The sequence below is a fragment of the Silurus aristotelis genome (genome assembly GCF_946808225.1).
Source record: "Silurus aristotelis genome assembly, chromosome: 24".
Lineage (NCBI taxonomy): Eukaryota > Metazoa > Chordata > Actinopteri > Siluriformes > Siluridae > Silurus > Silurus aristotelis.
The window spans coordinates 8,353,517-8,377,809 of NC_139597.1; the positions used below are offsets into that span (position 1 = coordinate 8,353,517).

A 24,293-nucleotide genomic window follows, 5' to 3' on the forward strand; every position below is an offset into this window, starting at 1 on the left:
AGAGCCAACATTGTATCCACTAAGCCACCATTTCCTAAGGTTCAAAAGTTATATTGTTATATTCTTTAGTTAAAAGTGTGTGCTTATTGAATAGATTTTAACTAGTGAGCACCTTTACATTAGATTGGTGTAGCTCTGTCATGCCATTTATTTTCTGATTTTTGGCCTGGTCTGGGGTGTTCTGTGAGTGTGTGTGAGTGTATGAAAATAAGTTAGTCATGAGTGTGTACAGAATCAGTTCATGACAAATTACACTGTACATGCAGAATAAAACCACATTACATTTCGCCCTGAAGGAACAAAATATAGAAGAATCCAGAATCCATTAACACACACGCACACACACACACACACACACACACACACACACACACACACACACACACACACACACACACACACACTTGTTTTTGCTACATGGTGGGGACTCCTGACTGGGTGGTTACTCGTGGGGACACCGATTCTTAAATACATTAAGGCCACAATTTTTACGTCTCTTTTGGATTTTTTGTTTACCAAAAATATTTATTTTCAGAAATACACAAGTTTAGAGAGCTCAATTTTTGTCTGTTTTTTCTATTCTGGTGGGGATGTCCCTATTTTATCTTACCACCAACTACCTCTAGGTGTCACTATTATAAATTATCTGCAGATGATCCAATTCATATACAATTATAACTGTGTATAAAATAACGAAGATGAAGATTAATTTCAGACCATAACTAAAGTGTTGCTTGAAAGGGAGAATTTAACTGTATTTATTTATTTATTTATTTATTTATTTTTTATTTTGCTTTTCACTACTAAACTTGGGGGGATCTGTTTAATCAGTTTAATGTCAAAAAGTAAACAAACTATTAGACTTCAAAAGAGAAATACAAATGTAACCTTGGCAATCCCAGGGCTTGAACCTTCAACCTTGCGGGCACCTGCTGAGCAGTAAACTAACACCTTGCCCACTGAACTACCAGTTCCCACTTGTGCAAGCAGTCAATAAGCCTGATGAACCAACTTGGCTTCTTTTCCATACTTCAACACCATGTTACTCATATTAAAAGTAGGCCAAACAAGTCTTTCAAAATAGACAAAGAAATAAAGCAATCTTTTCAACAGGTCTCTTTAATTAACAAATAGATTTACAGTTCAAGGTCACAAAGTAAACAAACTATTAGATTTCAAAAGAGAAATACAAATTTTACCTTGGCGATGTCAGGGTTGGAACCCTAAACCTTGTGGTGACCTGCTGATCGGTAAACCAACACCAAACCCACTGAGCTACCACTTCTGCCTTGTGCAAGCAGTCAATAAGCCTATTGAACCAACATGGCTTCTTTTCCATACTTCAACACCATGTCTTCTTCTTTCGGCTTCTCCCATTAGGGGTCACCACAGCGGATCATCTGTCTCCATAACCCCTGTCCTCTACATCTGCCTCTTTCAACCCATCTACAATGCCACTGTCTCTAAACCATACAACATCGTAGGTCTCACCACAGTCCTATAAACTTTTACTCTCACAGATACTCTTCTATCACCACTATGCTCATAGATGGTCACCTCTTCCATCAGCCTGGCTTCCACTACTCTTTCTCATAACTTCATGGTGTGACTGATCAACTTAATTCCCCTGTAGTTACTGCAGGTCTGCACACCTCCCTTGTTCTTAAAGATCGGTACCAGCATACTCCTTCTCCATTCCTTAGGCATCCTCTCACCTTCCAAAATCCTGTTAAACAATTTTGTTAAGAACTCCACTGCCATCTCACCTATACATCTCCATGCTTCTACCGGTTCTTCCTTTATTGCTCTAACTTGCAGCACATTTTTCCCAGCTCAGTCCCTCTGCCTGGCCAATCGGTACAAATCCTTTTCTCCTTCCTTAGTTTCCAACTTCTCATACAACTCCTCATATGCCTTATCCTTGGCTTTTTCCACATTCCTCTTCATCTGCTGCTGCATCTCCTTGTACTCCCGTCTACTTTTCTCATCAATCTGTCAATCCCAATTCTGTTTTGCCAACCTCTTTCTCCTTATTGCTTTCCTGCACTTCCTCATTCCACCACCACGTCTATTTATCTTCCTTTCTATTTTTAGATGTCACACCAAGTTTCTTTCTAGATGTCTCCCATATCACTTCTGCAGTAGTTTCCCAAACATCTAGCGCCTCCTCACCACCATTGAGCCCCTGTCTGACCTCTTCCCTGAATCTCACAGTAAAGTCTTCCTCCTTCAGTTTCCACTATCTTATTCTTCTTTCAGTCTTCACTCTCCTCCTCTTCTTACTCAATCCCAGGGCCATCCTTCAGACCACAATCTGATGTTGTCTAGCTACACTGTCCCCTCCCCACACTATACAGTCTTTAATCTCTACAGTTGCATCTCGTGCATAGAATATAGTCCACCTGTGTGCACCTTACAGATGCTTTAGCCATGTTGTTAGCAAATCATTCCCCCTCTACTTCATGAGCACTAACATCTTGATGCTGGATCAGTAGATTTTTAAAATTTGGATCCAGATTGGATTATATCTGTACTAATCACCTCTTTAGCTTTATAAAGAGATATGTATCTGTCCCCATTCTCCCTTTCTCCATTAGGTCATGCCAAAGCTATATCATGGCATCACTACTAGCCAGAAAATCAGGATTTTGTACACACTCATGTTTAACATATTTTCACACACACACACACACACACACACACACACACACACACACACACACACACACACACACACACACACACACACACACACACTTCCAGAATGCTAAGGACCAGGCCAAAACACTATTAAAAAGAAATTACACACACTAATGCTCACTGTGCAATAGTCTTTTGTGTAACTTTGATTTCTTCCGTGTGTGTGTGTGTGTGTGTGTGTTTTGTCAAGTTGAATAGACATTACCTAATTAGCACCTTTACAACAGGTTGGTGAATAACAAGAAAAGTCAATATGTACATTTATTATTATGGTAAATCTGTATAGGTTGTAACTCTGTCGTCTTTTTTACTGATTGTTTTTCGAAACAATCTGGTCTCCATGAAACGGAACACAGTTCTGACTGATAGTCCATTTCCGGGAACTGCTTCCATCCCACCATCTCGACGACAAATCGCTGTGTCAATCAAAGCGAAGCCCCGCCCACCAAACGTTCCTTCACCTTTGACCCCGGTGTAGCGGCGCTACTGTGACACCGCGGCTCCTCCCTCTCCTGCACGGCCGAGCGGGACCTTCATTCAAAGCCCCAATCAGCAGTAAAGACATGCGTGTCTCCTGGAGTGTGTAGAACCGCTGATCATCGCCGAGCAAACGCAGCGGGAATCGCGGAGAACCGGCCTGTTTACTTCACCTAAAAGCGGGACGCGAATAAAGCGGCCTAGACCCTTACAAGTGGTTGCGAGCGGAGCTGTGTCACACAGAGAAGCGGAGCGAAAATGGCGAGCGCCTCGTACCACATCTCCAACCTGCTGGAGAAGATGACTTCCAGCGACAAGGATTTCAGGTGCGAGCTGCACTTCATGGCGCACAGGACAGGAGGAGGGATGACGCCCAGTCGCTGAGTCTGAAACTCGGATCGGTTAGATGGGCTGAGCTGAGCTGCTACAGCTAGCAGCGCTGCACAAGTCGGCTAGCTAGGCCGCGGATCACTCGCTGTTTTGTTACGGTGGTTAGCTAGCGTTAGCTTAGCATTTTAGCATGGTAGCGGCTCTGCCATACTGTGACTTTGCGTGTTTGGGTTTTTTACCCGGGCAGTTTCTGTATTCTTTACCGGGTATGAGAAGCTAAGACAGCTAACTACAGCGCTAACGCCTAACTCTTGGTCAGGAGCAGGTCCTCTCCTTACAACCTATAAACCAAGTTGTACATTAATAATACCGTGCATTATTTATTATTATTGTTATTAATATAATTATTAGTGGTGCATTGGAAAGCGCTGGCTCTATTCTGTGGTTTGTCACTGTTCGCTTAGCTGGCTAGTTTTGTGTTTCTCGGCACTTGTGTACACCTTTTTATTTTGTTATTAATGTAAATCTACAAACACGAGTTTATGTTAAATGTGTATTAACTACATTAATGTATAGATTTTCGCTTTGAATTAGTTTGATAAAGTTACGTTTGGGAATCCCTGCACGACTGTCATGCACTAGGGCTGGTACGGTATGATAACAGAGGCTACAATATCGCGGTATTAACCGACCATTAAACACGACAGTGGTGCAAAAACGTAATAGGACATGTTTGTCTAACCGGTATGAGCAAAGGCATGTGAACACCCAAACTTCACCCCTGTATGTGGTTTTCCTTTTAAAAGCACCAAGAGCACAAAATATCTAGACTTTCTCTGAAGCCTGGACAGGTTCAAGCATGACAATGTCATTGTGCACAAACCACCTCCGTGAAGATATGATATAGAATTAGAAAATAAGTAGTCGAGTCTCCTGCACAGGACTCTTTAGTTCTCCTGTTGCTTTTCCAGACCAATTTCCACATAATGAAAGCTTTCTTTGGTTGTAAATAAACATCAGTGGAGTTTGACTGTAACCTGGAATTGCTAAATGATTGTGATCTCACAGCCTGACCTGACTAATGTTCCTGTAGCCGAACGATCACAGATCTCAGCCGAGCTCCAAACTCTAGTGGAACGCCTTCCTGGAAGAACAGAGGTTATTATCAAGCAGCAAAGAGGGCATTAAATCTAGAATATGATGTCCATATAGGTGCGACGTTCAGATTTGCACGCTTTTGTCTGTATAGTGAATCTTTTTCAGGAGCGATGTTTCTCTATCTTAAAAATTGAGAACTGTGCAGTTTTCCTGTTGCTTTTCCAGACCGATTTCCACATCGTGAAAGTATTCTTTGGTTGTGAATAGACATCAGTGGTGTTCGAATGCCACCTGGTATTGCTAAATGGCATCAGAGCGAAACATCTGCGTAGACTAAAGTTTTCCAATGAGAGTTTAATTTAGGATTGAGACAGCTACAGATATAGTATAATAGCATGCTGTCTTGTCCTCTTTTACCCACTAGTGACTCCAGATTCCTTCTCTTTGTGTGTTAGACGTTTTCCCTAGGGCGCTGCGTTACTGTTATTATACCGAGGGCTTGTTCGTGTTTGTGCGACTCTGTTTTCTGCACGAGACTGAAATTGCAGTAACAGTATGCATGTTAGTGTATATAATGGTAGTGCTGTATAAGAGTCGCTGTAAGGAAAGGTGGCTGAAAGAATGTGCAATAGCACAGGCGTATGCCAGACTGCTTCAAAAAGCATAGAGCTGTTTTATTTGATTATGTTCAGCAATGCTGATGTTTTGATGATGGTTATAAACTGGAAACATGTTTCTCCTTAACATTAAACAGATGTCTGAGCTCTTGTGGTGTTATGTTGGCAGAATATTATTGAAAAATTAAACGTGGAGATCAGACAGAAGTAATAATTTCAATTGTGAATCAAAATACATTATACAAACGTGTGCAAGACTCTAGTACATTCTTCGTATTCAGATAACCAGCACACTGATCGAGGTGCCAGCATCTAAATATTAAAGCTTAGGAAGGCAGAGTGAGAATCTGAAAGAGAAAAGTCCACGTGTGTGGAATATTTGGATGCAGAGAGCACTGTGAAGTCTCAGGAGCAGGTGGTTGTTTCTCTCATGCAGGATGGAGCAGGTGGTCAGATACGAAGCTCACGGGACAAAAGGGAGAAACCATTTCCTATAAAATACAACTTTATTAAAACTGCACTACTGTAGGTGCACTTCGGGTTCCTCAGGTTTGCACACTGAGCCCTTTTTTTTGTGCCAGGATCATTGTTTCTGTCACTCTGCCACGCTGGTCAACAGACATCAGGCGCTGCATTTAAAGAATCGTCATTTGTGTGTCCTTTTACTAGTGTGCTAAATATAACATTCTGTTATCTGTACCGATCGCCAGAATTAGTGTAACCTCCAAGTATCAGTTTTCACCAAGTGTCAGATTATACAGCAGTGATACAAGTTGGGCTACTGATCTGATTTTTAGACATTTTTTAATTCGTTCTCGTCATTCAAACACGTGTAATGGCGATAAGATGAGGGATAATTACTGTAGGAAATGATACGTCAATACAAGACGTTATTTCCATCTAGCGGTTTATTAACTCGAGCGTAATACTCGTGGTTTACAGAATATCCGTCCTTTAACTTGACCAAAGTTGAAAATGAGAGACATTCCCTAGTTTGAATAATATAACAACACCCTTACACGCCTGACCATGTTGTATGTGTCCTGCTTTGCCTCCAGCAGTAAAAGGGTTCTAATGCTTCTCTGTTGCTATTAGTGTCACATTATCATTTATTCCATTTCTCAAAGGTGTGTAAAACACCTCACATCTGTTGTGTGCTCTGATTTCTAATTTTAGCATAAAATTACCCCATTGAAAGGTTTGTCTTCTCACCATTTTGTTTCCTTGTGCAGACGTTCATTTACCCTGCAGTTGATTGGACCCCTATGCATTATTCATCCTGTCTTTAGCTCTTTAAAAATTGCTTCCTGTCAAACCTTTGCCAGAGCAGCTGTTCACAGGCAGACTGAAGCATGTGGATCAGTTTGGATGATGTTCTCCCCAACCCCCCCCTCAGTTATGCAGCTCAGACACAGCAGTTTTGATGTTCACGCCTAAAAGCTAATCCACTCTGGTTTTATCCTCAAACTAGGTTAGGATGAGTTTACCAAATGCTGACTTGCACGACGAGAGGCAAATGTGTTTTAAATCAGCTCTTCGGTATTACCTGTGCAGATGCGGCATCTGGTTGTCTTTCTGCCAAGTTCATAATGCCAGTGTTGCCAGTTTGCAGTGTCGGAGACTGATGATGTTACTACAGCCAGCAGCCATCAATAAAATCTTTTCTCTGAGCTAAAACTATGGGTATAGTGGCATTAACAAGTAAAAAAAAAACAAAAACAAAAAAACCAGAGGGTTATATGAGCTATCATTAATTTTTATGTTCCTGCCGAATCAGAAAGCTCTTTCACTAGTATTTAGATATTCTGCCAAGTTTTTAGGTGTGGCTTTGAAATGGACAGGATGTATGCCTTTTCAGACAAGATTATAGAGAAGAGTCAACCCCCGATAATTCATGGCTCAGAAAATTTGCGGGTTCTCATTTGGAACCCAACTAACAGCAAGTAGAGGATTATCTTAAAATTCGCGGGAATCCGCCCGAATGTTCAGGAACGTTGGGAATAACATTTTAAACTACGTTTTCAATGACAAATTTCATAAATCTTTCAAACACATTGTTGTATTAAAGTGACAATGTCTAGATGAATTCACTAAGGTGCTATAGGGGGTGCGTTAAAAATTCGGATTTTCGGAACTCGCGGAACGTAGAACGTAACCTCCGTGATTTCCGGTGGACCCCTGTATATGAAACCATTGACCGTACCTGTTAGGTAGATGTTTGATTTACAATGTTCGAGTATTTGGAATGAATTGTGATGATGGAAAAGTTGTGTGTGTGTGTGAGCGCTTTGTGCTCCGTGTTCCTTCTCAATTCCCTGCCAAATGCTCATGTATCAGAAGGAGGGCAGATATATTACTGCTCTGTTATGCAGTGGTTGAAAAATACCTGGCTGCTTTGCTTGTATTGGGCAGCGCATGTGTTCATCTTTTCCCTTTAGAGAATTGAGTGTGAGCTATATACTGCATGTAGAGTGGTTCATACTGAGCAACACATTATAACAGGGTTTTTTTGCCCCACACAGTCACGCCATATAAGGACATTTCCTGTGACCCAATCTTTATTTCAACCCAGTTTTTCTCCTTAGTAGATCTGGAGGCATAGATGTAGTACTTCACAGGACCTTTCTGTAAGGGCACATCCAAGGAATTTTCTTTTTCTTTTCATATTTCTGCACATTTGGCCAAAATATTTTGTCATACATCAAGCGTAAGATGTAGACCACACCTGGTTCCCCCCTCAGATTCTACACCCACCAATCCACTGCTTGGGTTTGACCCACAAAACAGCTGTAAACTCTGCATACAGTACCATTAGTTTCCTTTTGTCAGCTAATATGTTGCATTTCACCTAATATCTTAATGAGGCTAAAGCCTGATCACCAATGGGTCACCTTGATTTCAGCTCTCCTGAATGTTGAGCAATTGTTTTTTGTTTATTTCTGACCAGGTTTAGTAAATCTAACATGTAACTGTGTGTCAGTATTATATTCATGCATTGCTGCTGTGTATAGTTGCAATTCGTGTAATTATTGAGCACATAATTCAGATTACATCTCAGTTCAAGTTGAATGGGGGAAAACTTATGCATGCCACCGTATTGTTTGCCAGTTTAGCACGAACATCAGCCCTGTGCTCTGTGCAAGTTGGACATTTTATCAAGTTTGATTTTTGCATATGGTTTCAGTAGGATATCTATTTCATCTAAAAAATGTAGTCCAGCTGCTGTTTAAATTTTGGGCAGGCACTGCAAACTGGGCATAAATTCATCCCAAAAATTTGAAACAGAACTCGAGGGAAAAATGCTCCGTGCTGCATATGATTTGTGTAAAAGACCACTTTGGTTAACATACAGAAGAGTACTGTAAAACGTGTGTATGATTCTGAAGGTTGAATAAATAACTCAGGCTGGTAAAGTTTGCTTTGAAAACATTTCTAATATAGTAAAGAAGGCCAAGGTGTTTTGCTGAGCAATTGAAATCTCCTGCAGAATGGAAAAAGTGAAATTTACAGAGGAATCCAGATTGAAATGCAGTTGATGTTTCTGTCTAAAGATAAAAACTGCAGTAGTTAATAAGCTGTTCATGTATTTTGTACTTGAGCCCAATCATATATTTTTTTGTTGTGTATATACACAGGGGGTCTGTTTCCAACTTAATCAGAATATATTGTGTTATTACAGATTCATGGCCACAAATGACTTGATGTCCGAGCTGCAGAAGGATTCCATCAAGCTGGATGATGACAGCGAGAGGAAAGTGGTCAAGATGATCCTCAAACTTCTAGAAGACAAAAACGGAGAAGTACAAAACCTGGCGGTGAAATGGTACGTACAGGGTCATGCTAATGCAACAAAGAAATACATAAAGACGGCTTTGTATATAACTGGGTTATCACACTTATCTAAGGGTTTGCAGGTACTATTGCTGCAACACCAAGTATAGGGAATGCAGTGTAGGTTGGCAGGCATGTCCTCACTGTGACTGTTTTTTTAATTAATTATTAAATTATTTTGGTTTTGAGTATTTAGGCTGCCAGTGAAAGCACAGCTCCTTCAGATTACCGCTGTGTAAAATGTGATGATTGACAGAGCAGAGTGGTTTAGAGCCTAAGCATCAGAGAAAATTTGCCTTGCATTTACATATTAATCCCAAGAAAAATCGCAGTACTCTGTACACTCTCAGTTTGTATTAAATGAGTATTTCTAAATGCAGGGATTGTCATTGGGGTGGGATTAATTGCATGCTAGTTTTATAAATCTGCTGCCTGCCAAATATTACATTGCTAATCAACTAGATGAACTTTGCTGCTGATATAAATAAAAAAACAATTAAATAAATGATTTGTATTCATGTCTCATATTTGTAAGACCACAGAAATATTACAACCAGGGCTGTAACGATTCCTGGAGTAATTCGATTACAAAAATGTATCCAGGCAAATTAATGCTTCGTTTAGTCCATTTAACTAACCACCGAGCACCGTGTTTCCCATGGACCATTATTACTGACGCACCTCGCGCTAAACTCTCGAGCGCTCTGGACAGGTAACACAGCAGACGCAGCAGAATGAAAAAGATGATTCAGGCATAAGAAAACGGCAAAAAGTTTCCAAAGTTTGGGATCATTTCAAACTGAGACATAAAGAAAACACAATACAGATCGGTTAGTGTTTTTAACGCAAATTGAAATGGACTTTTATATTTTTATTTATTAAATGGCTCGTGGCCATGAGCAGGTAGTGGAGCACATAAATGCATGGAAAAATTTCAAGCAGATTTTCCAAAGACAAGAAAACCAGATCGAGATACTGTGCGAGATTTAATAAATAAATACAAGTGAGAATAATTAAGTTTCATTAAATTAAACGAATATTTTGCCAAACCCCACTAAATGCGGCCACTGCGGAGGGACTTTTTGAATGCACTGTAATTGTATTTTGATGTAATGCTTAAATTAAATGCACTAAATGGGTTTAGTTTCCACCGATATTCTTGTATGCCATAAGAATGTAAAAAGAAAAACAAACGATTTCTTATCTGAATACTTCTAATTCGTTTACAAAAATACGTCTGATCCCATTACTTGATTAATCTATGGAATAATTGTTGGCGTACCCGATTACTAAAATAATTGATAGCAGCAGCAGCTATAATTACAACCGAAAAAGTTACATGTTTACAAATGATAAATGAAACACATATTTACAACAGACACTGAGCTTAATAGGGGTTGGTTATAAGTTTTAACTTATTATTTAATATGAGATTTAGGGCAACCTTTCATTTATTAGTGATCTGTAAATGTATTGTAATAGATGGGCAATATTTTTCAATTCAAAGTGTCTTCGAGTTTAATGCCCCACTGTTGCCACGTGCTGCAGGGCTAAAAGCACTGACAAATGCTGCTTTTGTAGTGTGAGCTTTGTGTAGACTGAAGATCTTCATCAACTTATATTTAGAGAGATGTAAATGAGTGATATGTAATTCATCGTTACCAAGTGGCCCTTAAATATACACAGAAACGTACATAATTTTAATGTCAGCCAAATTATACATAAAAGTCGTGCACACCGGATATAAACGTCTGCTTTAAGAAGTAGGATATATTTTCTTTCTGTGGTTGTTTAATTTACTTGTCCACCAACTGACTATTAATACAAATGAAAAGCCCAGTCTGTGTTTTGTCCTGAATTGAATAATGAACAATGATAGGACTGAGCGATTGCACTTTTCACTTTTTATAATGCACTCGTAAATTACTTGGGCCTTGGAGGACTTTTTGAGCTGTATCCTCATCCGGTACCGAGTCACACTCATAAAGTCTTTGTTAAATATAAAGAGAAGGAAAAAAACTATCTGTCACTGGGAAATAGGCACAGGCATAAACCTTTGTTCTTATTAAGTCTGTTTATAGGTTGTCGTTAAAATGATGGTGATTTGTGTTGTAGTTTGGGACCACTCGTCAGCAAAGTAAAGGAGTACCAGGTAGAGACGATCGTGGACACGTTGTGCACGAACATGCTGTCTGATAAAGAGCAGCTTCGAGACATTTCCAGCATTGGACTGAAAACGGTGATCGGGGAGCTTCCACCAGCATCTAGCGGTAATCTTCTCCAGACCACTGAGTCTTTCTGTTATCAGAAAAGTGTGTTTTAAAAGCACAGACAAATTGACACTTTCTTTCTGGTCTCTAGGCTCTGCCCTTGCTGCCAGTGTTTGTAAAAAAATTACAGGTCGGCTCACAAGTGCCATTGCCAAGCAGGAGGATGTGTCAGTGCAGCTTGAAGCTCTGGATATCATGGCTGACATGCTGTGCAGGTACGCTCATACACTCCTGATGGGAGACGGATGGCTGCTTCTGGAGATTTGAGAACGTCATTTCGTTGTCCTTATTTTAATTCACACCTGGTTCATATACTGTTGGTCTTCTGTGTTTCTAGCAGCCCTGTTGGTTATAGAACACTTTCTGCAGATTCAGCATTTTTTGTTCTTAAAAGTGAGAAGGGATACCAAATAAGGAGAGACGGACACTCATTAGATCTAGGCTGGGATAAGTTATTTAAGCCAACGGCTGATCAAAGTTAATCCAAGGTCCTGTTCCTTTGGACTTTACTAGTCACAGTGCGCTTTGATCAGTACTACATGGTGTGTCTCATGCTGTTGGGGGGAAAAAAAGTACAACTCTAATTCAAATTGACCATGTGGGCCATTTCTAGTTTTGCCAGGGAGAAACGCAGAGCAGATATAATTGTATTATACGGTCAGATATTAAGTATGGCTCTGAATGGCCCACTAATTGTTTGTAATGTTCCGGGCCGAATTGTGAATCGATACACAGTGGAACCTCGATACTCGCGACCTCAATAGTTCACGACTTTTCATTTGGAACCGGACTGAGAGTAACTCGCGAAAAATCGAGTGGCTCGAAAGTTCGGATAAAACATTATTCTTTATTATTTAGCTCCAAAGAATCTCTGATTTATCCATAAATGTTTACAAATTGGGGAGTGGTGGCTCCAGCGGTTAAGGCGCTGGGTTGCAGATCGGAAGGTCTGGGGTTCAAGCCCCGGTATCGCCAAGCTGCCACTCTTGGGCCCTTGAGCAAGGCCCTTAACCCTCTATGCTCCGGGGGTCCCTTACGAGGGAAATATCAAGGTCCGTGACGTCGGAGTGACGTGGGGCCGCCTTCCCGTGGGCTCACCACCTGCAGGAGGGACCGTAAGGGACGGTGCTGTGAGGATTGGGCAGCAGTCGAAGGCGGGGGCCTGCTTAGACTGCTGCCCCCGCGACCCGAATTACGGATAAGCGGAAGAAAATGAATGAATGAATGAATGAATGAATGATGAATGTTTACAAACTTTACATTCTCTTCAGATATGTTAAATATGTGTTGTGGAATGGATTTTATAAAATGGTGTTATAAAATTTGAATAAGTTTAAGAAGAGGCAAACAGCCTTTAGAAGAATTGCTGTGAACATTGACATCCCGAGGCTCCCTATTTAGAGCTGTGTGCATGCCCAGACACAAACTCTTCGATTGTGGTAAAATTGTACATTCTGTACGTAATACTCTGTTAGTATTTATTTTTGAGTAAAGTTTTATTGATAATATTTAGTGTTTAAAATTGTCCAAATTGCTTTTAAACTGTTTTCAGTATGTTGTCAATGATTTCTGGCGTTTTTATGTAGACAAGGAGGCCTGTTGGTGAATTTCCACCCTTCCATCTTGAGCTGCATGCTGCCCCAGTTGACCAGTCCTCGGCTGGCTGTGAGGAAGAGGACCATTATAGCTCTGGGTCACCTGGTCATGAGCTGTGGGAACCTCGTCTTCGTAGACCTCATTGAGCACTTACTGTCTGAGCTCTCGCGCAACGACTCGATGTCCACCACTCGCACTTATATCCAATGCATCGCCGCCATCAGCCGACAAGCCGGCCACAGAATTGGTAAGAAAACGATGTTTGTCTACAGGGAGGGTTTTTATTTTTTATTTTTTATTCATTACTTGTATTCTGCACATAAACCAGATAAAATTGTAATAAGTGGTTATCTGATACGCACAATTGCATTCATGATCAGTTTACTAGCCATATTTACACGTAGCCTAATAATCCATTATGATCTTATAATCAAAATGATACTAATCCTCACACATCTAGAATCTGTTCAAGCTTGTGAGGTCATGTTCGGATTTTGGACACATTTGTGTTATTTTTGTTGAATCTGCGCTCAAAATCAACAAAGTACATAGTTTAGGGCTGCAGCTTATGATTATTACAGTAATCGAGTATTCTACCCGTTAGTCTATCGATTAATCGAGTAATCACATAAGAAGTGCTTTTTCTTTATTAAAAAGCTATACAAGAGAAAATTAGACGGGTATCTTAAAATGAAGTCATTTGTTTCCTTTTTAGAAAAATTAAAATTTTTATTGCTGAAATTGCAATCTGTAAAAACTAAACCCATTTAGTTCATTTGATTACATCAAAATGCCAATATATAAATACAAAAAAATCATAAATAAAAAAAATATAATAAATTTTCTTTGTTTTAGTTTGAAATGATCACAAACTATGGAAAGTTTCTGTTGTGTTCTTTAGCTTGAATCTTCTCCTTGCCCCTCACCGTGTTCTCTCCGTTCCTCCATTTTTCATACTGCAGCGTCTTCTGTGTTACCTGTCCAGGGGTCTCATTTACCAACATGGCGTACAAACAAAACGTGGCTGAAAATGTGCGAATGCCACTTTCCACGCAAAGGTCATGATTGCATACGCACAACGTGAAAACACAGAAGGCAAGAAGGGGAATTGGTGACAAAGATCGAGCAAACAACCTCTGCGTGGAAAGTGTCATACGCACATTTTCAGCCTTGTTTATAAAAGATACTCCAGGGTGGTCCAGAGTTGAGCAGGTTGTGTGTCAGTTATAATGGTCTGTAGGGAAACATGGTGCTCCATGTGTAGTAAAATAGACTGCAATGCTTTTTTATATTCAGATTACTTTAGGAATCATTTCAGCTCTAGCATAGAGAGAGATACATAGATATTGTATTGAGAATATATTTATTTACAGAGCTGTATGTGGCGGCGATATGTTCTGGTTTAGTTGTTTGTAAATTTGCTGTCGTTCCAATTGTTCCTTTTGCACATTTGTAGATTAGATGGAACAAACACATTTCTAGATATTTAGATTTAGAGGGCCCCAATTTGTATGCAGTTCTGAGATTTCTAACACGCTTTATGTTCTTAGCGTTATATTAAACCCATTAAAAATCTTGCGATTCTGATAACTACCAAAAGCTAAAAATAAATCCAACACTTTTGTTACTGGAATGTGATTCCCAGTACTTTTTACAAAATCGAGAAAATCTGCTGACCACCTAGCTATGCTTCAGAGATCTGAGAGTCTCTGTGCTACACTTGAAGAACTGGAAAGGAAGGGGAGGGTGTTTTGAGGAGCAAAACTCCCTGTAGGCTGCACAAGTTCCTCGAATGTTGGTGGGTGACAGGCGATGAGGTGATCTGCAGTCACACAGTTATTTCCTGTCACCTTGTCACTGTGCCGATGTCACGCCGCTGTGACGCACCAAGGGCTGCGCAGGTGAAATGAAGCACGAAGCTTTGCTAGCAGGCGTGTTCAGCCATCGGCCAATTACCAGCTCCGTTTGATGAGACGAAGACAGCAGCGATTAAGATGTGCAAGATTGCTTCAGTCAAGTGCATTCAAAGCAATTTTGTAGTTCTTTCCCCTGCTACTAGTTTTAATTAAGTTTTGCATTTGACATCTTTTATTCAACAGGGCTAAAAAGAGAATCCTTTATCAAGCTGAAGTTGCTTTATTGCTTATCTTTTTTTCATTTTTTTTTATTCTTTTAAATTCGGTTCTCTCCAGCTGTTGCTTTAAAGATTAGCCGACACGTACATAATAGATAGATGAACGCTAACTGTTCTGTTTGTATCCTCTACAGGCGAGTACTTGGAGAAGATCATTCCATTAGTGGTGAAGTTCTGTAACATTGATGATGATGAACTGAGGGAATACTGCATACAAGCCTTCGAGTCCTTCGTCAGGAGGTTTGTAATTGCAGAACTGGTGCAAATCTCAAATGCATTAGCAAGTTTATCTTTCAAGCATAAGCCTTATACAGCTGTGTTTTCATCACCTGGTTATCTAAAGGCCAACATAAGAGAGAATTAGTGAGTTGAATGCTTGAAAGCTGTCAAAAATAAGGGAATCCTCAAATTCCCAGAGAGGCGAAGATTTTGTCTCATCATAGTCTTCATCCTGTCCTGATCGCTCTATTTCAAGCCGGTGATGGGCGTAAGCAGGAACGAGCTACATTTTGACAAGTTTATGCAAATCATGTGAAACGTAAGGTGAATTATTTTGCTTTGCTCTCCATATAAACTATGACGGGAGCGTAGACACGGTGAAGGCTGATGCCGTGGATTCAATCTTATGAATGTCAGAGATTTCTCGTTCTTGCTTATTCACAGTCACCTCATCTCCTTATCTCCTCATCACATTATTATAGTGGCTTCCAGTGGGGGGGGGAATGAATTTCAGCCACCCACTCCTTTATTTATTTATTTTCTTTACAGCATTTTTCTTTTCGTACTTTCAATAAATGTGCTTTCTGTGGGTTTAAACACGCTGTATTTCCTCAGCTGCAGAGCTGAGCGATATGTAGAGAGGATTATCTGCTTGTGTTTTTTCAAGATAAGCTTGCAGACTGGGAAGAGAACACATCCTACTGTAACCTCACTGGGCATGTGCTTTAATTGCGAACAGTTTTCAGACCTGTGGTTCATCCAGTAACACATTATCTGCTTCTGTAACTAGGTGTCCAAAAGAGGTTTACCCCCATGTCCCAACAGTCATCAACATCTGCCTCAAGTACTTAACCTACGACCCCAACTACAACTATGATGATGAGGACGAAGATGAGAATGCAATGGATGCTGACGGTGTTGATGAAGACTACCAAGGTATTATGACTGGATAAAGAATTAAACCTGCTCACGTCTCTATATAAAGCCTCTGCCTGGTGGTTAAAGACCTCAGTGTGTCTTGAGTTTTGTGGTACCAAAACTCTTTAGTTTCCTGTAAGATTGGGAAACCAGTAACCTATAACCAGTATAGCTGTCTGTAAAAGCTTCTTGAATGGAAATCTCTTCTGCATATCGACTCGACTTAAGGCTATGACTCTTCCTGAATGCAATGCATATCTCTCGCATAAGTACTCTGTCTCTCCTCTCATTCCCGGGGTATGAGTGGTGTGCAAGACTGTATTTTGACAGTGATATCAGATGAGGTCATGAGCACATGACTAGATTAAATACTGGTCTTTTTTCATTTGCATATGAAATTGTCAGTATGGACCACTGACTAAATAGTGTGTCCCTGAACCCTTAACGGTATCACTCACTTCTGCAGTTGTTGGGAAAAGATGATCATTGAGGGCTGATTGGTCTCTTTTTAAGAGCCTGGGATGAGCATGTTTTGTATAATATGGTTTGGTAAAGGGATGTAGAGCAAACAAACTAATGGTAGACGAAATGTAGCATATTTATCCAATTAAAACTGATCTTGTAAATGTTTTGGAGGTCCGAGTTTATTTTATTAATAGCTAGGTTGGAACGTACTTGCCAATTAACGATTAATCAACTTGATCAATTAAAATGGATACTGGATAATTAAAAAACAAACATACACACTGTGTAAAATAATACTTTATTACCTTTATTTAATTTTTATTTAACTTAATATAAAAATCTTAATCATGAAAATGTGCAAAAAAAAATTGTGTATGTATGTTATATATATATATATATATATATATATATGTATGTTATATATATATATATATATATATATATATATATATATATATATATATATATATATATATATATATATATATAATTAGTATTTGTTAATATAATTAAATAAATTTTTATAATTAATAAAAATGATCTAGTCTCATTTTAAAACAAACAGCACAGGGCATCAGTGATTCACCTCTAGAGGGTGTTTTTGTAATAACAGAGGTCAGGAAGCTGGAAAAACTCTCAGTATGTTTTTGTGTGCCGATTAATTGGCAAAACCGATTGATCGGTCGACCTCTAAAATGTAGCACTACTGCTGTGACTTTTTATTCATCTACACATAACCAACTTCATCCCTCAACTGTTGCAGGAAGTGATGATGAATATAGCGACGACGACGACATGAGTTGGAAGGTGCGGCGAGCGGCAGCTAAATGCCTGGACGCCGTGGTGAGCACCCGGCACGAGATGCTGCCCGAGTTCTACCGTACAGTCTCCCCAGCACTTATCGCCCGCTTTAAGGAACGTGAGGAGAACGTAAAGGCTGACGTATTCCACGCCTACCTGTCCCTGCTCAAACAAACACGGCCAGCCCAGAGCTGGCTGTGTGACCCTGACGCTATGGAACAAGGCGAGACTCCACTCACAATGCTCCAGAGCCAGGTGGAACAAGCACACGCAGCCGTGCTGTACATACCGCATTTTCACATGACAACATTCATGTTTCATAAGCAAAACATATCGCCTTTTCTTTAAATCTCGAGGTTGTAAGCAACTTTTGTATGTTTCTGTAGGTGCCCATGATCGTGAAAGCCCTGCATAAGCAAATGAAGGAGAAGAGTGTAAAGACCAGGCAGTGCTGCTTCAACATGCTGACCGAGCTGGTAAATGTGCTCCCTGGGGCTCTGACTCAGCACGTCCCTGTGCTCATCCCAGGTATGTGCCTCTGGCATTCTCTATATTTTACAGTGCCTTGAATGTTTTCTATATGCACAGGTACAAAGTGCTGGAAAGCTGTGTGTGTGTGTGTGTGTGTGTGTGTGTGTGTGTGTGTGTGTGTGTGTGTGTGTGTGTGTGTGTGTGTGTGTGTGTGTGTGTGTGTGTGTGTGTGTGTGTGTGTGTGTGTGTGTGTGTGTGTGTGTGTGTGTGTGTGTATATATATATATATCTATATATCCACCCACACAACCACTTTATTAGGTACATCTGCTCTATTATGATTGTCTAATTAGCCAAAGCAAAAAAAACTTTCAGAAGCTCCTGGTTATGTTCATATCGAACATCAGAATTGGGGAAGGTGTGATCTCTGCATCTTTAACCATGGTATTATTGTTTGAGACAAAGACTGGTTTGAGAATTTCAAAAACCGCTGATCCCCTAGGATTTTCACACAAAACTGTCTAGAATTTAAACAGAATGGTATGAAAAGCCTGTGTTTGGAGGGTCTGCAGCTTGAAACTCCATACTGATGAGAAGAGTATGACCAGAATGGTGTAAGCTAACAGGAACAGTCTATTGTAAGTAGTACCCATGATAGTGAGCAGAAAATCCTATTGGATTTCACAGCCCAAACTCATCTAAATTGAACTGCTGCTAGAAAGTTGGCAGATAAGATAAGTATATAAATATACACCGATTATAACATTGACAGGTGAAGTGAATAACGCTGATTCTCTCTTCATCATTGCACCTGTTAGTGGGTGGGATATATTAGGCAGCAAGGGAACATTTTGTTCTCAATGTTGATGAGGCAAGCGTAAGGATTTGAGCGAGTTTGACAAGGACCGAATTGTGATGGCTATCTCCAAAACTGCAGCTCTTGTGGGCGTGTTCCCGGTCTGCAGTGTTCAGTATCTGTCAAAACTGCTCCAAGGAAGGAACAGTGATGAACAGGTGACTGGGTCGTGGGTGGCCATTGATGCACTTGGGGAGCGAATCCGGACCCGCGTTGTTCGATCCAACAGACTAACAATTGCTGAAAAATGTAATTCTCAGAGGGTCTGGACTGTTTTGCAAAAGGGGTAGCAACACAATATTAGACAGGTGGTCATAATGTTATGCCTGATAGGCGTATGTGGCCATAATATACTGGATTTTGAGTGTACGGAAAGTTTAATCAGCTTTATTGAGTTCATGTTTACATGTTCTGTGAAATGTATGAGGGGGAAAAAAAAACCCAGGAGAGTATCTCATGAGAATTCTACATACCAGGGTAGATTAAACAGTTGCGGGGTGATCTGTTACTTATGCTGTGTAAAAGCCTGTTACCTTTTTTTTCTTTCTTTATTTTAGGAATCATCTTCTCTCTAAATGACAAATCAAGCTCCTCTAATCTGAAGATTGATGCACTGTCCTGTTTATATGTGATTCTGTGCAATCACCAGCCTCAAGTCTTCCACCCCCATGTTCAGGCCTTGGTGCCCCCTGTAGTGGCTTGCGTGGGCGATCCCTTTTACAAGATCACCTCAGAAGCCTTGCTAGTCACCCAGCAGCTGGTGCGGGTGATCCGGCCCCTCGACCAGTCGGATGCGTTTGATGCGTCTCCTTACATTAGTGACCTCTTCGCCTGCACCATCAAACGTCTCAAGGCAGCGGACATCGATCAGGAGGTCAAAGAGCGTGCCATCTCTTGCATGGGCCAGATCATCTGTAACCTTGGTGACAGTCTGGGTTCTGACCTCCCAGGCACGCTCTGCATCTTTCTGGAGCGGCTAAGGAACGAGATTACCAGACTGACTACGGTCAAAGCTCTGACGTTGATTGCTGGCTCACCACTGAAGATCGACCTACGTCCCATCCTAGCCGATGCAGTTCCAATCCTGGCCTCGTTTCTGCGCAAGAACCAGCGAGCACTGAAGTTGAGCACTTTGGCAGCCCTGGACATACTGGTTAAGAACTACAGTGACAGTGTGACACCAGCCATGATTGATGCTGTGCTCGATGAGCTGCCACCGCTCATCAGTGAGAGTGACATGCATGTCTCACAGATGGCCATCAGCTTCCTGACCACACTCGCTCGCGTGCACCCAGACTCTCTTGCCAAGATCAGTGGTTCCATCCTCCCGGAGCTCATTGCGCTGGTGCGCTCACCACTGCTGCAGGGCGGCGCGCTTGGTGCCATGCTAGAGTTTTTTCAAGCTCTTGTGGGCACTGGCACGGCCAGCCTGGGCTACATGGACCTGCTGCGCATGCTGACGAGCCCTGTGTATGCACAGAGCACCTCGCTTACCCACAAGCAGTCATACTACTCCATCGCCAAGTGTGTGGCGGCCCTCACCCGTGCCTGCCCCAAAGAGGGCCCTGCCGTTGTCGGCCAGTTTATCCAGGATGTCAAGAACTCGCGCTCTACTGACTCCATCCGCCTGCTGGCCCTGCTCTCCCTGGGTGAAGTGGGCCACTATGTGGACCTGAGTGGCCAACCTGAACTTAAAACGGTCATCCTGGACGCCTTCTCCTCTGCCAGCGAAGAAGTGAAATCAGCTGCCTCCTACGCTCTTGGCAGCATCAGTGTGGGCAACCTGCCTGAGTACCTGCCCTTCGTGCTGCAGGAGATCTCAGGCCAACCCAAGCGCCAGTACTTGCTGCTTCACTCACTCAAGGAGATCATCAGCTCTGCATCAGTAGGTGGTCTCAAGCCGTACGTGGAGAGCGTGTGGACTCTGCTGCTCAAACATTGCGAGTGTACAGAGGAGGGCACCCGCAACGTGGTGGCAGAATGCCTGGGCAAGCTCACACTTATAGACCCTGAGACGCTGTTGCCAAGGCTAAAAGGCTATCTGTTATCAGGTTAGTATTACACTTGAGATATTATTTTAGTGCTAAGCGATAGATGTCTTTCCATCGTTAAACGCAGCTGATTAGCTCATGGTCTCCTAGTGTCAGGTACTAGATTTAAGTCTAAAAATTAGGGGCTGGTCATAAAAATCAAAGGGGATGGAACGTATGGGAGTCATTAGAAATCAAAAGCAGCACTGTTAGACATCCTAGTAGCACTACAGCAGGACAATAGCAGGATGATTATACCAGAGTCTGATTACTTATTTCAGTGCAACACAATTTAATGAGACACTTTCTTTTTTTTTTTTTTTTTTTTCTGCTCCCTTTTTTTTTTGCCTTCCAGGGTCGTCTTATGCCAGAAGCTCAGTCGTAACTGCTGTCAAGTTTACAATTTCAGACCACCCACAGACAATTGATCCCTTACTGAAAAACTGCATAGGTAAGCTTTTCACTTTCAGACTATATTTTCCCCTCCTACAACTCTTACAAAAATTAACTATTTCTTTTTGCTGGGTTTTTTTTTCTTATTTTTTAATTTTAGGCGATTTCCTGAAAACATTGGAAGACCCTGATCTTAATGTACGAAGAGTGGCTCTTGTAACATTCAACTCTGCAGCCCATAATAAGCCCTCGCTTATCCGAGACCTCCTGGACACTGTTCTTCCTCACTTATACAATGAGACCAAAGTGCGCAAAGAGCTGATTAGAGAGGCAGGTGTAACTTCTATTCTTCTCATTTATTACAACATCTGTGTCACTGTTCTTTCAGAGCTCATTGAGATTTTGTTGTGTGTGTGCGTTAGGTTGAAATGGGTCCATTCAAGCACACGGTGGATGATGGGCTGGACATCCGGAAGGCTGCTTTCGAGTGTATGTACACTCTTCTAGACAGTTGCCTTGACAGACTTGACATCTTTGAGTTTCTCAACCATGTCGAGGACGGACTCAAAGACCATTACGATATCAAGGTAGACCATTATTTCTCATTAGTGCATCAAACTATGAATCTTTAATGACCTGAAAGCTTTTTGCCATTCTGACGGTGTGTCAAATGCTGAAGATGAAAGAGTTGTGGAAAAAATTGTTGTCATATCAAAGTCTCTATGGCATATTGTAGATAAAGAGCATGTGGTCTAGAGATATACACTCTATGCATCAATAAAGAAAAAGAGAGAGAAAGCTTTTCAGGTTCACGGGATGTCTTGTTGACATAGAGATATGCATCAGGATCCAATGTGATGCAGCAAAAAATGTTTGAGCAACAGATTTTTGTTTTCCGAAGGGCATAACTGTTAACTTCTATAACTTGCTGTTTCTGCTCAGCGTGTTTTAAATTAGGCATTAGAACGAACTAGATGTATTCATTTCATTTTTATTTGTATAGCACGTTTAACAATGGACTTTGTTTCAAAAGCTGCTTTACAGAGACAAAGCAGTAATAAAGAATGTCCATGTTTTGCTCTAATGAGTGGGCCAGTGAGGACTCTGGCAAGGAAAAACTTCCTAAAATGTCCTAAGGAAGAAACCATGAGAGGGACTCAAGAGGGACCCCATTCAGATTTGGGGGGCACCAAATGTCCTTTTGTTACAGTTCGTCATTGTTGAGGTGTGCCGTGATATGTGATTAAATGCAACTTGTGGTCCTGAGCCGTTGTAGCAGACCTTTGACATTAAGTACAGTCCAAATCCATCCTCAAAGCTCCTGTGTTGCTCTGGAATTTCATGGATCCCCAGGCAAAACCTGGCATTTTTACTTTCAGGATTTTCCTTCTGATTTAGACCACAACCACTAATAGTTTCAATTCTGATACAGATATTTGCAGCATTTAACAGATTTATATACAACGGTAATTGTGTCAGTTTATTGGTTTACAGCACACACACATCTTGAATTTTTACCATTTTTCTTAACTTTTAGATGCTGACATTCCTGATGCTGGCCCGTCTCTCTTCACTGTGTCCCAGTGCTGTACTGCAGAGGCTGGACAGACTGGTAGAGCCTCTTAGAGCCACATGTACTACAAAGGTAAATAAACGCAGTTCTCTAGGGGAAAAAAAAGCCACACAAAGTAGTCCATGTGCAGTAGCCGAATGCTAATTTAAACTTTATTTATGGTTCCACTTTTGTCTCCCTTAGGTAAAGGCAAACTCTGTAAAGCAGGAGTTTGAAAAGCAGGATGAGCTGAAGCGGTCAGCCATGCGGGCAGTGGCGGCTCTGCTCACCATCCCTGAGGCAGAGAAGAGCCCCCTGATGAGTGAGTTTCAGTCACAGATCAGCTCCAATCCTGAGCTCGCAGCCATCTTCGACAGTATCCAAAGGGACTCGTCGTCGGCCAACATGGAGTCCATGGACACCAGTTAAGCATCTGGCACACTCAAATCCGTCGCTCGCAAACAAACCGCTGCAACAATCCCGGGGGACCCTTTTATTGTTCCATGCATTGCACTGAATCAACAATTATAGGATGAAAAAAAAAATAAATATTGAAAAGCTTAAAAAGAAGAAATGGCTTAAATAATTTTCAAAAAGGAAGAGATTCACTGTCTTAAGCATCGAAGCTTATCACCACATTCATACTTTTTTTTTCCCCCAACAGAAATTGTTCATTCATTGTTTAGTTTTTTTCTTTGATTCTTGCTGAGTTGAGGGACTTGGACAGACATCATAGAGACAGACTGAGCTTACTTGCGTTACCGATTTGGGAATTTTGAATTTTTTTCCCTATTCATCATTGTAGACGCTATCGGATTGACAGGGGTACATGCTAGCGATAAGTCAGTCCGTCTGATCTAAGGACCATCTTGTTTGTTACCATTTTTTTCTTTTCTTACCAGACCAGTTTTAATGGGTGTTTTTGTACAATTTAAATGTCATCTCTTTGTCTCATCACATTGTCTAAATTGCTGGTTGACATGTCGGTGGGCTCTGGGAGAGATGTACTCTTTAGAAATATTCGAATTAAAGAAAAAGATGGCGTGGTCGGAGGATTCTATTGGGTGAGTGAATACTGCTTTATTCACCCCTTTCCCTGAACCTGAATATCAGTTTAACATTCCCACCATCTGCAGATTTACATGGTGTAAACAGCATGTATTAGACATCCATTCACCTAAATACACCCTGTGTGTAAGATTTTCTGACAGTTTTGTTTGGCGGCAACATACAGAAGTGAAATCCGAATCAACGTTGCTATGAGAAATAACTGCTCTGTATGGACAAGTTTCACACACGTGAATAAAAATATTAGTGAAGAGTATCGTGTGATTATCTGCAGGGTTGTGTCTCAGCATACATTCACCGTGAACTCTCACATTGCATCTGTGTGCGTTTCAGATTTTCCAGGTTGGTTACTGAACTTGGATTCCTGTTTCATATCGGTTTCCTCACTTTTCTTCATTTTTATCACAGCGAATTGTATATTTTACTGTTACAGGTGATAAATGTTGGCTCGGTTCCCTGATTGCCAG

General features: G+C 41.1%; 1 protein-coding gene across 1 annotated transcript; it reads left to right on the forward strand.

Annotated features, from left to right (window-relative positions):
• Nucleotides 1-3,068: 3,068 nt before the first annotated feature.
• On the forward strand, nt 3,069-24,082 carry cand1 (cullin-associated and neddylation-dissociated 1). Its single transcript, XM_083528093.1, has 15 exons — nt 3,069-3,503; nt 8,902-9,045; nt 11,169-11,323; nt 11,415-11,538; nt 12,910-13,166; nt 15,188-15,293; nt 16,063-16,208; nt 17,419-17,711; nt 17,843-17,984; nt 19,341-20,834; nt 21,169-21,264; nt 21,367-21,536; nt 21,629-21,793; nt 22,744-22,851; nt 22,963-24,082. The coding sequence occupies exons 1-15, from the start codon at nt 3,436-3,438 to the stop codon at nt 23,185-23,187; spliced, it is 3,693 nt and encodes a 1,230-aa protein (XP_083384219.1). The 5' UTR covers nt 3,069-3,435; the 3' UTR covers nt 23,188-24,082.
• Nucleotides 24,083-24,293: the final 211 nt, after the last annotated feature.

Coding starts and splice junctions, on each gene's coding strand:
- cand1 (XM_083528093.1), top strand. CDS start 3,436: ATGGCGAGCGCCTCGTACCACATCTCCAACCTGCTGGAGAAGATGACT. Junction 15,294..16,062: donor TTCGAGTCCTTCGTCAGGAG/GTTTGTAATTGC, acceptor TTCTGTAACTAG/GTGTCCAAAAGAGGTTTACC. Junction 16,209..17,418: donor TGTTGATGAAGACTACCAAG/GTATTATGACTG, acceptor CAACTGTTGCAG/GAAGTGATGATGAATATAGC.